General features: G+C 40.1%; 1 protein-coding gene across 1 annotated transcript; it reads left to right on the top strand.

Annotated features, from left to right (window-relative positions):
- Position 1: 1 nt before the first annotated feature.
- RDH14 (retinol dehydrogenase 14 (all-trans/9-cis/11-cis)) lies at positions 2–4,409 on the top strand (the record flags this gene model as incomplete). The annotated part of the gene is made up of 2 exons (XM_012727360.1): positions 2–115; positions 3,396–4,409. Coding segments are annotated over 2 exons (732 nt in total), but the record flags the coding sequence as incomplete, so codon positions are not given.
- Between the last annotated feature and the right edge of the window lie 11,896 nt (positions 4,410–16,305).

Here is a 16,305-nt window from a genome sequence, read left to right on the forward strand (position 1 = left end):
CCGGGAGGCCGGGGGCCCCGGGCCCGACCCCGGTGGGGCGGGCGAGCTCATCGTCAAGGAGTTGGACCTCGCCTCGCTGCGCTCGGTGCGCGCCTTCTGTCAGGAGATGCTCCAGGTGTGGGGCCGGGGTCGGGGCCGGGCGGGCGGGCGGGCGCCTGGCGTGGACGGGGTGACCTTGGGAATGACACCTGCACTGGAAACGCCAAGGACTTTGGGCTTGGGATTCACTCGCGGACGTGACAGATGCACACAGTGCCCTCCAAGGAGACTGAGAAAATAGAGGGCCCCAATGGAAACAAGCCCTTTTCTGGACGTTTCCATTTGTTGCGTGAGCACAAGCAGAAGTAGGTTCGCCAGGCCTCTGTCCGGGTCTTCCCGTGTCTGAACCGAGCCTGCTCCCTGCACCAAGCCCTGGCTTCTCCTCGAGAGCGCTAGAGCAGGTGGAGGAAGTTGCTAGTCGAGGACCTCAGAGCAGGCCTTTCATTAAAAAAATAATAATAATAAATGCTGCTAGGAAGTTTAGCTCTGGTCCATCATGCCATCATGATCTCCAGCCTTAGCCAGGCCCTGACCTGATTCAACCAACAGCTTAGCATCCCAGGGTCCATGCGCCAAGCAGTGACACAAATAAAACAAGATGCCTAGAATTTATTGATGGTTCATTATGTGTTGGGTACTATGCCAAGCCCTGCAGATAGGTTTTTTAAATGAAATCAAAGATCCTTGAGCTGTTATTGTCTGAATTCTCTCTCATCCCGTGAGGTTGGCTCGTTTCCCCTATTTTCTACATAAGGCACAAAGTCGCAGGCTCAGTAGCCTACCCAGGGCCTTGCTTTTAACCCCTGTCTCTTTGTAGAGGTAATTATTTTTTCATGAAAGTAGATGACTGCTAGACTGACATAGAGGGTTTCTTTGCATTTCATGCAAAGTAACATTCAGAGGAGTGAGGTTTAAAATTAGTTGACGTGGAAAATAGAATCTCAAATCCAGTGCAGAGGTGCCCAAACTCAATTTTTTTTTAAAGATTTATTTATTTATGCATACAGAACTGAGGTACAGGCCAGAGGTGCAGGAGCAGTTGAGAGTCTTCACCAGAGACAGAGTGGGGAGCAGAACAGGCCGACTGACAATGTACACTGCTGTGGGGAGCAGCGGGCCGGTCAGGAGAAGTCTGCGGAGGCCATGTGGTTCACCCCCTGGCCAGGGATCGAACTTGTGATGTGGCTGCATCTAGCTTCATAGTGCTGTTGTGCTTTAACCCATTGCACCACCAGGGAGAGCCCTCAAATTTTTTTAAATGTTGTCCTTTGACCAAAAGGAACATCTACCAAGTAGTTAGACCCAAAAAGCCTAATATTTATGGCAAACAACTTAACAGCTGTCTGAAAAAAAATAATACACATAATTGAATTGTTTTTTAATTTTCATCCTTCAATGACCGTAATTATTTACTAAAGGGAAATGTGACCTGTTGATCACCCCAAACCTCTCAGACTTTTGAGTCAGAGTGGACATTTCTTGCTCTACATTGATTTTTAGCACGGTATTTGTATTTTACTATAGAAACTACTAAGCTATTAAGCTTTGCAAAGATTTGACATCAAAAGGAATATCATACAATATGTGATTGCAACTGTGAACCACCAGCGCTAGTAGTTTTTGAGGTGCAACATGTCATTTTGTTTCCTTGAAAATTCAAAATATGTCAATATTCTGAATGTTCCTTGGGCTGTCATGGCACCCTGATGCACAGTACAGGGCTGTGGCAGATACAGAGAGGGGTGTGGGCTACTATTTTATCAAGAACTAGTGCTAATAGTTATAGAAGAAGGTCTTTCTATTCATGAAAACATAGCTGCATTAAGGATAGTCCTCATTCCTGACCCCGATGGTATTTTGCTACTTTGGCCACATGAAGCAGAACAAATTAAGAAGTAAGGGAATAAAGACATAATTAAGTTGTCCTTTCCTCAAAATATTCCTTTCCTCACTCTGATTCACCAACTGTCACCAGATTAAAAACAAACAAACAAAAAAAGGAAGTGTTAATTTCTCGCAGGTTGGCATTCTTGGTATTTAGGTGATTTATCTCCTAGAATTAAAAAAATAGTAAAATGATAAGGTCTTAAAATAACACCCCACAAAGAATGATGCCTCTGAAATGATTAATTCAGGAAACTATTCCAAGGGATTAGTGAAAAAGAATACTCCTTTCTTTCCCCCAAGGGTGAACTCTTGCTTTCCTTTTGAAGTTGACCATTGGAAAGCAAGAGGTGCTTGCACAGACAGATGAGAAACAGTTAATCCTCTGACAGGTAGGCTTTGATAAGGGTTGTGCAATTTTAACACATTTTTCTTTTCACTTATACTTGGCAAAAAAGACCAGTAAAATTTGAAATGTGACCTGTCAATTAAATTATGGGTCATACTGTGTCTTACACCTGGAAAGTGTATTACATTTTTCTTTGCATTAAGAGAGACAGAAGAGCCAGGAAAGGGTAGGGATACCCAAATTAATTAAGCAATGAAAACACTTCCTTTTGAGGATAGTCTACACTTTGTGATTTAATCTGCACATATATACAGAAGGATACAGTTAAAGTCACAAATTCTCGCCATCTAGATCTAATTTGAAGTTCCCTCAGCTGAAAGAGGTAATTTCGTGTAGAAAAAAATAAATAAATAAATTCTACAGTTAAGGAGGCCAAGGGTGTTTGTTGAGCCTACCTGCTCTGTTACTCACCTTTGCTGTTACCATGATCTGTAGTATTCATGATTTTTTATGTTGATTCTGATATTACCTATTTGTTTTTTTAATCTTCCTTTGATTCATTCAAGATATTCTTTCCAGTCTTAATTGACATCCATTCTCACTATTGCTTGTCTCAAGTTTAAGGAAACAACTGGGAAGTTAGTCCATTCCCATGGCATCTTTTACACTTAGAAAACTATAGAATAAAGCAAGCTTAACTTTCCTCAGGTGGTTGTGCTTACACCATTAGCTCTGAGGATAACCAGTGCTGTTTCCTGTGGTATTTCTGCTCTCTAACTCATGTGGACTCTGTGATCTGAAAATCACAATTAGAAAAGCAATAGCCTACTACTCCCTTAGAACAGGGGCATTGGTAATGGAATATTTCAGTTAGGATTTTGTCACATAGGAGGCCCTGGCTCAGATCACCTGAGTACTTGTTACTTATGGAATTGTTGAAAGTAGATGGGATAATGTGTAAAATGAGTAAGGTTAAACTCCCACTCACACCCAGACCTTTTTTCCCCTCAGAGTTCAAAACTCAGAAGCAATTTAAATAATTTTAGTTGCTTGTAAGAATTTTTTTAAGTTATTATATTTAGCCCTGTATCCCTAAGTCTGTGGTTCTCTTCAACATTTAAAGGAAGAGGATAGACTGGACGTCTTGATCAATAATGCGGGAATCTTCCAGTGCCCGTATATGAAGACTGAAGATGGATTTGAGATGCAGTTTGGCGTGAATCACCTAGGGCACTTCCTGCTCACCAACCTTCTCCTCGGACTCCTCAAAAGTTCAGCTCCCAGCAGAATTGTGGTGGTTTCTTCCAAACTTTATAAATATGGAGACATAAACTTTGAAGACTTGAACAGTGAACAAAGCTACAATAAGAGTTTTTGCTATAGTCGAAGCAAGCTAGCTAACATTCTTTTTACCAAAGAACTGGCCCGCCGCTTAGAGGGCACAGATGTTACTGCCAATGTATTGCACCCTGGTATCGTGCGGACTAACCTTGGGAGGCACATACACATTCCACTGGTGATCAAACCGCTTTTCAATTTGGTGTCCTGGGCTTTTTTCAAAACTCCAGTGGAAGGTGCCCAGACTTCGGTTTACTTAGCCTCTTCACCTGAGGTAGAAGGTGTGTCAGGGAGGTACTTTGGGGATTGTAAAGAGGAAGAACTATTGCCCAAAGCTATGGATGAGGCAGTTGCAAGAAAACTCTGGGATATCAGTGAAGTAATGGTTGGCATGTTAAAATAGGAACAAAGACTAAAAGAGCTACTCACGCAACTATCAGTTATATCAGGGATCAGAAAGGGTAGGGCTAGAGCAGTCTTTGGCAAAAAACAATTTGGGTTTTTTTTTTGCTAAGAGGTATATGTGGATATTTTGAAGTTAACTAAAAGTTACTTTTTGGAGAAAACTATTTCAGAAAACATCTTGATTGTACACAATATGTATGATGAACAATATAATTGAATATATCTTTAAAAATATAAGTGGATAAGCATGGCTTACAGATACTGCATTCAGTAAAAGTTGTTCGAGTACCTTTCAGTTTATGCCAATGCTGAGTACTTTCTAACTGCTGACTTTTGTGTGGACGTGGTATATGTGTGCAGTTCTTACTTGGAATAAATTGACTGATGCCAGTTCTTTCCTGTGTATTTCTTTAGAAGTTGTAGTTGACCCTGCTGATTGCTGCTTTGCACATTTCCATTACAGTGGGTTTCCAGCCTTATTTCTCTTGTAAAGCTGTAGAATTCTTTTTTCAAAAGAAGTCTCATTCAAATATGAAAGCTGCTCAGGTCAAACATGTCAGCAGTGCCATAAGGGTGGAGTACCTCACCACTATTCCTGAAGGAATTTTGTAAGATGTGGTTTACAAACCATGTTTACTCAAAGTTTCAACTCATGGACTGGGCTTTTGTAGCCCTATGACACTTGGTGCTACCCAAAGAACTCTACAATGATGAAAAGACTTCTGTCTGCACTCTTCAATATGGTAGACTAAGTACGTGATCACTGAGTACCTGAAATCCAAGAACTGCATTTCTAATCTTATTCACTATTAATAAAATTTTTAAGTGACCAGATGCACCTAATGACTAATGTCTTGCACAACACTGTCAATTCAGTGTATCATCCCAAATACCCTTCTTTGATTTGGAATACTTGCCCTTAACATTTCCCTGAGGTGTGTTCCTTCCTCTTCATTCCTCTAGGCGAAACCAACTCTCTACTTGGTTTTCATTGTTCCTGGCAGACTTACTGAGAAATAAGTACATTTGTCCTCAAGTCCAACTAGACAACTGGAATTCTCCAAGGAAAAGTGATACTATATTTTTATTAATTTTCCTTCTTCAAAGAATCAAGTCTAGTACTTGACACGATAAACATTGAATAATAATGTCTGAATGAACAATAATTTATTAATGGTGTGCTTAAAAAAATTGAGTCCAGGCATCTAGTTACAACATCAGAAATACCTAGTAATTTTCATTTTTGTCTCCAGTCCCTGTTATTCAAAAAAAGAATAAGGATAAACTAAACTCACTGACTTTAAAGACCGTTTGGGTCAAAATAATTCTTGATTGGTTATTATTTTAAGACTATAATATCTCATTATGAGTATCAGTTCTTTTTGAGAATGGCAGGATATTGGCAGATCATATAGAATGTTTTCTGTTAGAGCACTGGGGTTATGAATCTGAGAAACTCAGCACAGGTGTGTCTTTGCAGGTGTTACAGGTATACATTTCTTTGAAATGTGTTTTTTTCAAAATAAGCCTGCAAAGAAACCTACTGAACTTAGAAATATGGGCAGGAAATATACCTGAATGCAACTTGGATAACTACAAGCTAGTAAATCTGTCTTACACCTTGACTTCATTAAAAGGGAAACTTTTTTCTCCTCCACTTTTTTCCTGACTGCATTTTGATATCTGATGCTTTTCAGGGGATTTGGGTCTTTGTAAGGGTTGAGCCTTTCAGAGTTCTTGTTTGTAGCACCATAATAAAACAGAATATATTAATTTATCATGATGGAAAACTGGAAACTCATCTAGAAACACCAACTATTAAGGTAAAATGAGCTGCCATTTGGAAGATGTCCTTCCCACCCGGTGTTTGATGGAATAGACGATTAATAGCTATGGTATGACTAGTTAGATTCTAAAGATTATATTTAAGTTTTGCTTCACTCTGCCCTCCCTGCTGCCAACTTACTTTTACATTTCACTGAGTCTAAATAAAAGGCAATTCTGTTACCCTGATACTCTCACCCTTAGCAAGACTGTGACAAGAGTATGTAATGTGATGTGCCAGACATGCAATAATTGCATCGGGAACACATTTCTGCATTGGTTATTAACATCAAGTTACTTAACTCATCTGAAATGTTTTTTTATGGAGATATAAACGCCTACTGATCGCTTGGTGAGTAACAGACAGCCTATAAAGTGTTTAGCAAAGCACCTGGCACTTAAGAATTCACCCACTTCCTCTTCCCAGTGTCCCTGTGGTCACAATAAATAAATAGGAAAAGCAATTACTATGGTAATGTGTAGGTGGGTGCATATGATGGAAATAAAACCCCACCAAATTGGCTTTAAAGAGACTGAATTATAAATATGGAATATTATTGGGATACATGTTACATTTTTTTTCTTTTATAATCCTTTAAAAATGTAAAACCTATTGTTCGCTCCAGACCACACGATTGTACTTAAGCCACAAGTCACACAAGCCCGATGTACTCACTTGTTTGTTGTGGTCCATACTGTAGCTCCTGTTTCTAAGTAAAGCTTGGAGTTTCTCCCTTAAATTTGTAATCTTCCATAACCCTTTGCTTATAGACCCAGGAAGTCTAGAGAGTATATTTTTAAAATCTTTCCAGCTATAGATTCTGGTGTGAGAAATAGCAGTTATCTGCCTTCAACTTTTTCCCCTAACAAACCTGCTGGGTCTGGCCAGAGATCTGAGAGAATCTATATTTGAATTTTTAATTGATTCCAAATGTCCTAAGGAACTCTGAAGAGAGAACATGTTACCAATCACGCTTTGGAACTCAGCCCCCACAGACAGCTTCAGATGTTTCACAAATGCTCTCTGGACAATGGGGAGTTAAATGAGTTACAGGTTAACATGGAATAAGGTAGTTTACTCCTAGAGGAAAGTTAAATGGAAGACTCAGTTTTATGCAGACAGGAAGAGTTTTCACTAAGTAGATGCTAATCAAAATACAGTAGCCACACTTAACCAACCATCACCTAACAATCACTGTAATAACCAAGTCTTCATTCTTGTAAAACATACTGCTAGAAAGGGCAATGCTAAGTGGAATAACTGGAGAAATATAAATACTGGTTGGTGTCACTAGTGTGGAATATACAGTGACTAAACCAAGAGAAAAACACAAGCTTCGAAACTCACCCTTGTAGCTGACTACAGAACTGAAATGCCATGTGAGGATTGTGCAGGCGAGGGCAAGAGGACAAAGAGGAAAGGGAACACACAGGAATAGGGTACTGGATGAGGGCTGTTTGGTGGTAGGTGCACGACCACGGTAATACCCAGTGACGGTGTTACAGGGCAGCCCAGAGTGAACCAGGCTGCCTGTCTGTGGGGCCTCACCCACGCGCTTAAATTTAGTTATATTGCAGACACACAAAAGGGTCACAATGGGTTAATTTACAAAAGGGAAAAAGTAAAGGAAACAACAACTGGAATATCTTGCCAGCTGGGCTGACTTGGAGCTCTGGCAATAAACTAACTGAAAGCTCCTCGTCACACAGTCCAGAGAGCCGTTTGCCGAGGGAGAGAGCGAGAAACGCAATGGCGCCCTATTTATCCCCCCAATGTCCCAGAATTCCTGCTAGCTCCACCCTTGGGTCCTCACAGTTCTCTCCCTGGTACTGCTGGGAGTTGTAGTTTCCAGAAAGGTAGTTTCTGGGCATAGAGTCCAGAAAGCTGGAGTAGGGAGTGGAGTCCACAAAACTCTGCAGAGGTCCTTTTGGACATCCTTCCCCTTAAAAGGGGTACCCACGGCCCTCCCTGGTGGCGCAGCGGGTTAAAGCACAGCATTGAGAAGCTAAAGCCACTTCCGCATGAGTTAGATCCCTGCCCTGGAGGTGACCACATGGCGCGGCAGACCTCTCCTGACCTGCCCTCTGCTCCCTTCAGCAGTGTACTTTGTAGATCTCTCTGTTCTGCTCCCCGCTCTGTCTCTGGTGAATCCTCTCACCCTCCACATCTCTGGCCTGTACCCCAGTTCTGTATGAATAATAAATCTTAAAAAAGGGGGTACCCACACAGTACCTCAAAAACAAATACACAAGAAAATAGACTGCTGGGTGGACAAGGATCTGGGCAGGTAGCCTCCCTCTAACACACCCTGCCCTCTTCTCCCACCTGCTCTGTTACATACTTGGGAAGAGTGAGCTTTGTGCTGTTCATTTAGCACATAGATACTGACTACCTGTTTTATGCCCGGCATTATACTAAGATCTGGGGACACTCAGGCAACAAAAGACCATTCAAACTTGCATGTGTGTGTGTTAATTGTTCTTATTAGTCATGATATACAATACTAATCCTAATGCAAATCAAAGAAATCTGAGCACAAAGAATTTCTATGAAAGAAGAACCTGAAAGTTTTGTAAAAACTAGATGAAGGCAAATCACCAGAAACAGACCGCTGAGTAAAGTGTAAAAACAACTCTACAATACTAAAATAAACACCATACAAGTCTAAAAGAGGTCTACATTCAGTTCTTGGCAAGGGACTTCAACCTCTAGCTCCATTTTAGACACCAAAGCTGGAAATCATACACTATATTATTTGAGTATAATACAAGATGATGGAAATAATTCATACTCCAGGTTAAAAAGACTGGTAGCACAGCGGGTTAAAGCACAGCCCTAAGAAGCTAAGGCCACTTCAGCATGAATTTGATCCCTGCCTGCCCCGGAGGTGACCCACATGGTGCAACAGACCTCTCCTGACCCATCCGCTGCTCCCCTCAGCAATGTACTTCGTCAGTCTGCCCGTTCTGCTCCCCACTCTGTCTCTGGTGAATCCTCTCACCACCCCTGCATCTCTGGCCTGTACCCCAGTTCTGTATGCACAAATAAATCTTTTAAAAAAATGCTTTTAAAAAAGACTATTAAACACTTAACTTTACATCAGAAAACAAGCAAATGAATGCTGAGTTCAAATGTGTGATTTCTGTCTTTAACATTCATTAACCTGCCAATTCCAAATAAAAAAATTTCTGTTATGAAATAGATCACCGACTAAAGTGTTTAGTTGGGAAGAATTGGCAATATGTGTGTTCTGTATAGTGAATCATTTTCCCATAAACGTTCAAATTTGGGAAATGTTTTATCTTTTAAATATCCCAATATACCTAAATGCCTTTTTGGTATATTTGGTCCTGAGTTCTTAAAGACTAAGTCAAATTATAATCACTGACCTTGTGTTTGTTCCTCATTTAAAACACCTACTATATGTGTCAATTAGGTAAGTTGCTGAATATTTGATAGTTATTTTTCAGTATCTCATTTTATCATTTGACATTGATAGTTATATATGATAGTTTCCAGCCTGGTCTGTCCTAAGTTGCAGGTTGCAAAGTATTCAAAAAAGAAAAAAACTCCTAACATACTTTATAAATTTTGAGCTAAGAAACTACTTCTACATTTCTTCTTCTTTTTTAATACTCCATTGAGCTAGTTAGTTTTACAATTATGGGCAAAATGGAATTGGATCTAAATCTCAGTGCCACTGTCTGTGCCATCAGAAGAGCACTAAATGAATAAGCAAATGAGAGCTTCAATTGGAAATATATTCGAACGAAGTATATCTATGAAGACTTCCAAACAGTGCTGCCTTTTAGCTATATCATGAAGTTGTACACATGGTTTGAGGAAATGCTGAGCATGGAGAAATATATAATCATGACTAGTTTGTGGAAAAAAAGCGAAGCAAGTTTTTGCCACCAACCCATGAAAGCACAGGAAATGTCTTCATGTAGTAGGTGTTCCAGCCTAAGCATTCTGTTGACAGAAACAGGGCCTACCCAGGGGTTTGTGTTAATGTAATCAAATACTTCAGAGCTGCAGCCTCCCAAGCTCAAGTCCACCCACCTCAGAGTTTATCTTTAGCTCATCTGGAAGAGTTTATTTTAAACATTGAACATTGTTTGCTGCTGTTGAAATGAAAGTGAGAGAGTTACAAGCTTTCTTCCACTGCCATCTGGCAGATTTACTGATGGATCGGGTTCTTTAATCCATGTGGCCCTGTGTGTGGGAGCTATTGTCTTTGTGTTGATCATGCAGCTGGCTTGGCTGAACTTTAAAAAGCTCACACAACGCTATCAAGAGTCACCCTATAGATAAATGAAGTTGGGGGTGTTGCAAATGTCACTGAAGCCTTTCGGAGGAGGGTGGAGAAGACTCCAACGGATATTTATCATTCTCTTGAACATACAGTTTTTTTATCATTCTTTGTGAACCACAAAAGCAAGAGAATGTACTTGAATATTTTAAATCATTGAAATGACAAAAATGTGACCATACTTAAATTTTAAAAGGATGTAGTAGGGGGAGAAGAATAGGAACAGCAAACTTGGAGATTGTGTTGTTGGAAAAGTCGTGACACACTTTTGCTTGGAAAACTTAGAAAAAATGTGACTTTTCCAACAACCCAATCTATCTCATTAGAATAAATGTGGCTGTAAGAGCTTAAGGGAATGAGCTCTTCTTTTCAATGGTGTCCTCTCGCTGCTGCTTCACTCCATGTGTGATATGGAAATGTTAGGTGATACATACATGCCATACTTTGTCATAGTTATAGCCTCCCTCTGTATAACCTGTACAGATGTCACATAGCACCTTTCACTAAGTGTAACTTACAGTTAACTGGAGTGCCCGATTTTGGTCATATCCACAAACCCATACACATGCAGGGAGAGAGCGTATGTGAGCGAGAGCCTTGGTGCAAAGTAGGGTGTCCTCCCTGTAAATTAAAGTAAGAAAAGATGACTAGAACTTGAAATACCTTGAGCATGGCTGACTGGCATTTGGTTTGCTTTCAGACCTCACCTAGAGGGTGCCCTTCTCATCTGCATAGAGTAGGGAGGTTCAAAAAGAAAAGGAAACACTGTGTGGACTATATTTTGGATGCAAACTAGTTTCCAACAAACTGATGCTCCAGGATTGGGATCCAAAAGGTGGAATTAAGGAGAAAACCTTCCTACTGCTTTGGCCATTTTCTGCTGCAATCAAGTTCTCTAGGAGTGGCAATCTTTTGTTTGGGGTTTTTCGTGATAATGAGGATATTGTGATAGACTCTGCAATCTGTGTTCAGTCACCCCCCCCCATTAGGTTTTGAGAGGAGAACGCAGGGGTGATGGCGTCCTGAACCCAGTGTTCCCCTGACCAAATCACAGCTGTGGTGCCCACTGTTGTAATGTCAGGACCACATGCCCAATACAGGGACACATAGTGTCTCCTTGCAGGTCAGTTCTCTAGTATTTTCAGAGTTGTTCCTGTTACTATAGCCTGGCTCACTTTAGCTCACGTTTCCAGCATTTCACATTATTTTGTAGTCACCCACTTTACTGTATTCTATCCTTTACAACATCTGCAGCATGTTCTGTGTCTGTAAGCAGACTACCAGCATGACTGACCAGAGAGAAGAAACAAAGACTTGTAAATAAAATGCACCTTGCCAGCATGCAAGCAGCAGCATGGATCGAAGGCATGAAGAAGCAGAGTGTGACGGCTTAAAGCAGATAGCTATGGCTCATGCTCCAGAGGCAGCCACCGTGGCTTTTTTTTTTTTTTTTTTTTTTTTTTTTGTGAAATAACACAAGCAAATATTCAGGTCTTAGTTTAACAGCCTTGGAGATCTGAACTTGTCAAAGTATTGGCTGACAAGGAGAAACCATCAAGGGACAGGGAAGCCTCCTTCCTTTGATGGAATTTTGTCTCCCAGAGAGGAAGCATGTTTGGGGAACCAAATTAACATCAGAATCTTGCTTTTCTTACAGAATCAGTAGAGAAAGTTCATACTAAGGCTGGGTGTTTGGTTCTGGACGCAGTGATACCTGCACTAGGTGAATCCCAAAGCGGGAGAGTTAAGCTCGTGACAGATGAGACTCTTTACAGTGGGCCTGGCAAGGCTGTGCTCTGTTGTGGCTGACAATGAACCTCGCAATGGCATTTTTTCTTTTCTTCTTTAAAGTATTCGTGTATCATCTAAATATCACTAGTCTGGCTCGGGAAACATTTCACCTCTCGTGTCCCTTACAGGGAGGTAGCAGGGGCCACACTCGAAGATGGAGGCAAGAGGGTGGAGTGACAGACTACTCATAGTTGGAAAGATTGATAGTCAAGAGAATATCTGAAAATCTTTCCTAACATAAGATTTCTGGTGAGCAGATTAATTTATCACAGCTGTTTCCATTCTGGAAACATGCAATAAATGCTAGGCTTCCTTTAGCTGGCAATTTGATTAAGACTGCAAAATGCCTTGTGATGGATAATCCTGCGGAATTGTTTGGGAAAGTGTGAGTGGATTAGAAAGCTATTCATAATGGAAACCCCCGGCTACTCTAGGAATATTTATTTCTAGTGATGTGTATCAAATCAAATCAGAGAAGTAAAGGCGAGACACAATTCAAAGGCTAAATGTAAGTTGTCAGGTACCAGACTAACATGTTAAAGGCCAGGATATGTTGGAACATTTTCCACATCCTGCTGACTTCTGGTATGTAGCTATGATTATCAATTACATACAGCCTACTAAGGCTGCTGGCTGAATTAACTTATTAATTAATGGTTTAAAAGTTAAAGTGTTTACCATCCTATTGTTAGCAAGGGAGTTGGAACTGAATAAGCTGGACTGGCAGATGGTTTCTTCCTGAACCCTAGAAAAATGAGTTCAACCTTTGCAGGGAAAGAGGACCCAGCTAGCCTGTGGAGTTCACACTGAATTCTCATTCGTGTTTATTCAAAACATGGGATCATATGCATGAAGATCTTGAATGTGTCATCACTTTCAAAAGGTAGGCAGTGGTAACTGGTGTGAGAAAACCTAGATTATTTACAAAGAAGACTGGCAGGCTAAAAAGAAATTATCTTTCCATAAATTCCTGCAATTTTCTGTATAGTTTAATGAAAATATTGACAACTGCCTTCCAGTTCTTTCCACAGAGTCTTCTGTATTTCTCACGGGATTAGATAAGATTTTCTAAAATTCAACACAATTAATTCTGCAATAACTCATTTTGTATTTACTGACCTATAAGTAAATGTTAAATAATAATATATGTATGAAAAAGAGATGCTGTATTTTCTTTTTTAAAGAATGCCACATCTTGCAAATCCCTAAGGCCACAGATCATTAATAGGACAAATTAGGAGATATGTTAAACTCATTAGAGAATATTCTTTATCAAAAAGTAACTACTACTTATGACAATTTCCCATTTCTAATTCTGTACCAACATTGCTACATACTCTTATTCATCATCTGCACACAAGGGAAATGAACTTTAGAAAGCCTAGGTTATTTGGCTGAAGACGGATGAGTCCTGAATTTAAACCAAAAGTTTTCAGACTTTAGAGCTTCTCGCCACTTCCTATCAGTAATCATTCATTTTAGTGAACTAAAATAGTATAAAAGAAAAAGTTAAAACTGTCTCTAAAATAAAAGCTATATTAGACATTTAATTATTACATTCATAATCACTATTCCCAATTAATTTGTATTTATTTTCCAGAGGGCCTGGCAAGGCTTTAATAATTTATTTTCTAGAATAGATAATATTTTAGATAAGATTTTTTTTCTGTCTCAGAGGTCAAGAATGTGTTAAAGTTCTTTTTTTCATTGACTACTATATTTACTTTCTCTGTCAACGAAAGTTAATTGGAAAGGTCTCTGTAAAATATCCCCAAGTGTAAATTATTTATCAGGGTGGTTAAATAATCCAGTGCCCAATGCAGAGTGCTGGTTTCCTGCCAGAGGGGTAAGTATCATCTTTCATGGGTTTGGAGAAACTGCACAAACAATGAAGATGTCTGAGTTAAATCATAATACAATGATCAAAAGAACCACATTACTGTACTTTATACTAAATGCATCCATTTCTTTTGAAATACAACAGTTTTAGCTCAGCAACATCTGCTGAGAATTCCGATTGAACATAGCCTATTCATGAAAACCCACTACGTAAAGATTTCAAGTGGAATAGTTTTCCTACTATGCAACTGATAGCACACTTGATATATCAATATTATTTCATAATTTCTGAATAAAGTCAGAGGTGAAAGGAAAATATTTTTTTGGGGGAAAAAAACATTTTCAGGGTATTTACTTCTGGAAATGACAGGCTAGGTTAGTTAAACCAATACTTAATGCATCTGGATCAGATGTAGAAAAAAATATTCTTACAAGATCAAAGTACTAACAAGATAGTGAGAAATTCTACATCAAATCCAATCAGTGAATCAAGACCTCTTATTGATTAGCTGGGGATTCATTTCCAGAGGTTAAAACCAGCACAGAAAAATAAACTGTTTTTAAACATAAATTTAAAAGATAAGGAATTTAAAAGAAAATAAGTATATGCTGAAGGGTCAGCAATGTCAAGTTTTTGTAATCGTTTATAAGATCTGTTGTACAGAAGTCAAACATCAATGACACCACTCACGCCTTTCTGCAAGCCCTGCCTGGCAGTCCTCGTAAGACCTTTCGTATTGACTCTGATGACGTCCCTGACGCCCTGCCAACTGCTCAGCTTCTGCCATTTGTGTTCCTCTCCTATCCCGGGTCCACTATTATCCTTCACTTCTAGCTATGAGAGTTTCTTCTGCTTCTCTGTTGCTGTGAAACCAACTTTTTTGGACTTCATTGCTTGAAATACACGCAACCATGTATTTTCTTTGCGAACATCGGTTTGGAACTGGGCTCTGCATGGATGGTTCATGTTCTTTCTCTCTGGCATTAGCTGGAAGTGTCTGGGGGTTGCAATGGGTGTAGCTGCAGAGGGCCTCATACTCATGAAAGAGCTGCATGTTTGGGTTTCAATGCCCTGATGGCTTTGTCTTCCAACTCCAATAATTTTGACTTTGTGTGTTTTGTGAGCAAAGTCTCATGGGACAATGAGCAAGCATGCAGCAAGGGCTGTAGCCTGAACAGTCCAGCTGCTGCTGCCTGCAGCCTCCCAAGGTGCTGCCTGCCAGCTTCCTGTCTCTGCCAGGCATCCACTTCAACATTGCATCCCTCTCCTTTTTTTCTTTCAAAAGCCTGGGCAACTTTGAGTGTGTGCACTCACTTGGCTTGTATCCCTGTGCCCAAGGGAGCATGGCATTAAACAGCAAACAAATAAACACAAAACCTTGGCAGATCAACCAAGAAGCCCTGGAAGAAAAGCAAAAGCTTTTCTGCTACATTAAGAACACAGATCTCTTAATTTCCATTTTGTACTGGGCCCCACGAATTATGGCCAGGGCAGCTTGCCTGGCAGGAAGACACAACGCCAGGATGTTCATTCACATGGCCCAGTGGCTTATGCTGACTGTCAGCTGGTTGCTCAGTTACAGTATAAGGGGAGGGGGAGCCTTGGTTGATCTCTTTGTGGGTCTCTCTTTGCAGAACTCTCTATGGCATGGCTTGGACTTCTCAGAGCATGACATCTGGATTTCAAGGGTTGCAAGAGGCAGCTGCTAGTTTTTAAGGCCTGGTAATCTGCATTATATTACTCTTGCCAGATTCTGTTGGTGAACCTTGTCTTTGAGCCCATTCAGATTGAAGGGAGGGAGCACAAAACCTCTCCTTTCTGTAGGACAGTATCAAAAAGTTTGTGATCGCCTGTGATCTGTTAGCCATGTGTAGAAGCTATCCATATACACAGTGCCACAAGGTCAGGAAATGAGTGTCCAGAAATTGGGGACACGGGCTTGGGGGGAGTTGGGTGGGCTGAAACCACAGAAGAGGAGATCAGGAGAGGGTTGCTGGGATGTTGGCGTGCTCACTCCTAACCTGAATGGTTGGATACCTACCAGTCCTATAAACTGTTTGCATATGGGCTAGGCGTTGGTTAGTGGTGGTGTGTATGTTATTTATAAAGAAAGAAATAAAAGAGAAAAGTAATTGAATTTAGAACTGAACTTAATGTTCAGATGCTTACAGTATAACTTTAATATCACTGAAATAATCATATTTGCATCCTCAAAATGCATCTTTTTCCTCAAGTAATTTGAACTGAAATGAAATCTCATTACTTAGACATAGTTAACTGAGAATTTATAATAGCATGTTGGGAAGTAAAACGAGTTACAAAGCAAGCTAAGCAAATGAACGTCCAAGGCTATGCTTCATCTGGTCAAGAGAAACAGTTTTCAGTCATGTAAATAAATATCTAAAGGTCATGACATTTCATTTCAAATGTCTTTAAGAACAAGCACATACTTAAAAGAGAAGTCCTAGTTTATAAACAATAATTCATATTGATCCTTCTGACCAATCCAAATTATTTTTTCT

Source organism: Condylura cristata, unplaced genomic scaffold (assembly GCF_000260355.1).
Source record: "Condylura cristata isolate star-nosed mole 26May11 unplaced genomic scaffold, ConCri1.0 scaffold00020, whole genome shotgun sequence".
Lineage (NCBI taxonomy): Eukaryota > Metazoa > Chordata > Mammalia > Eulipotyphla > Talpidae > Condylura > Condylura cristata.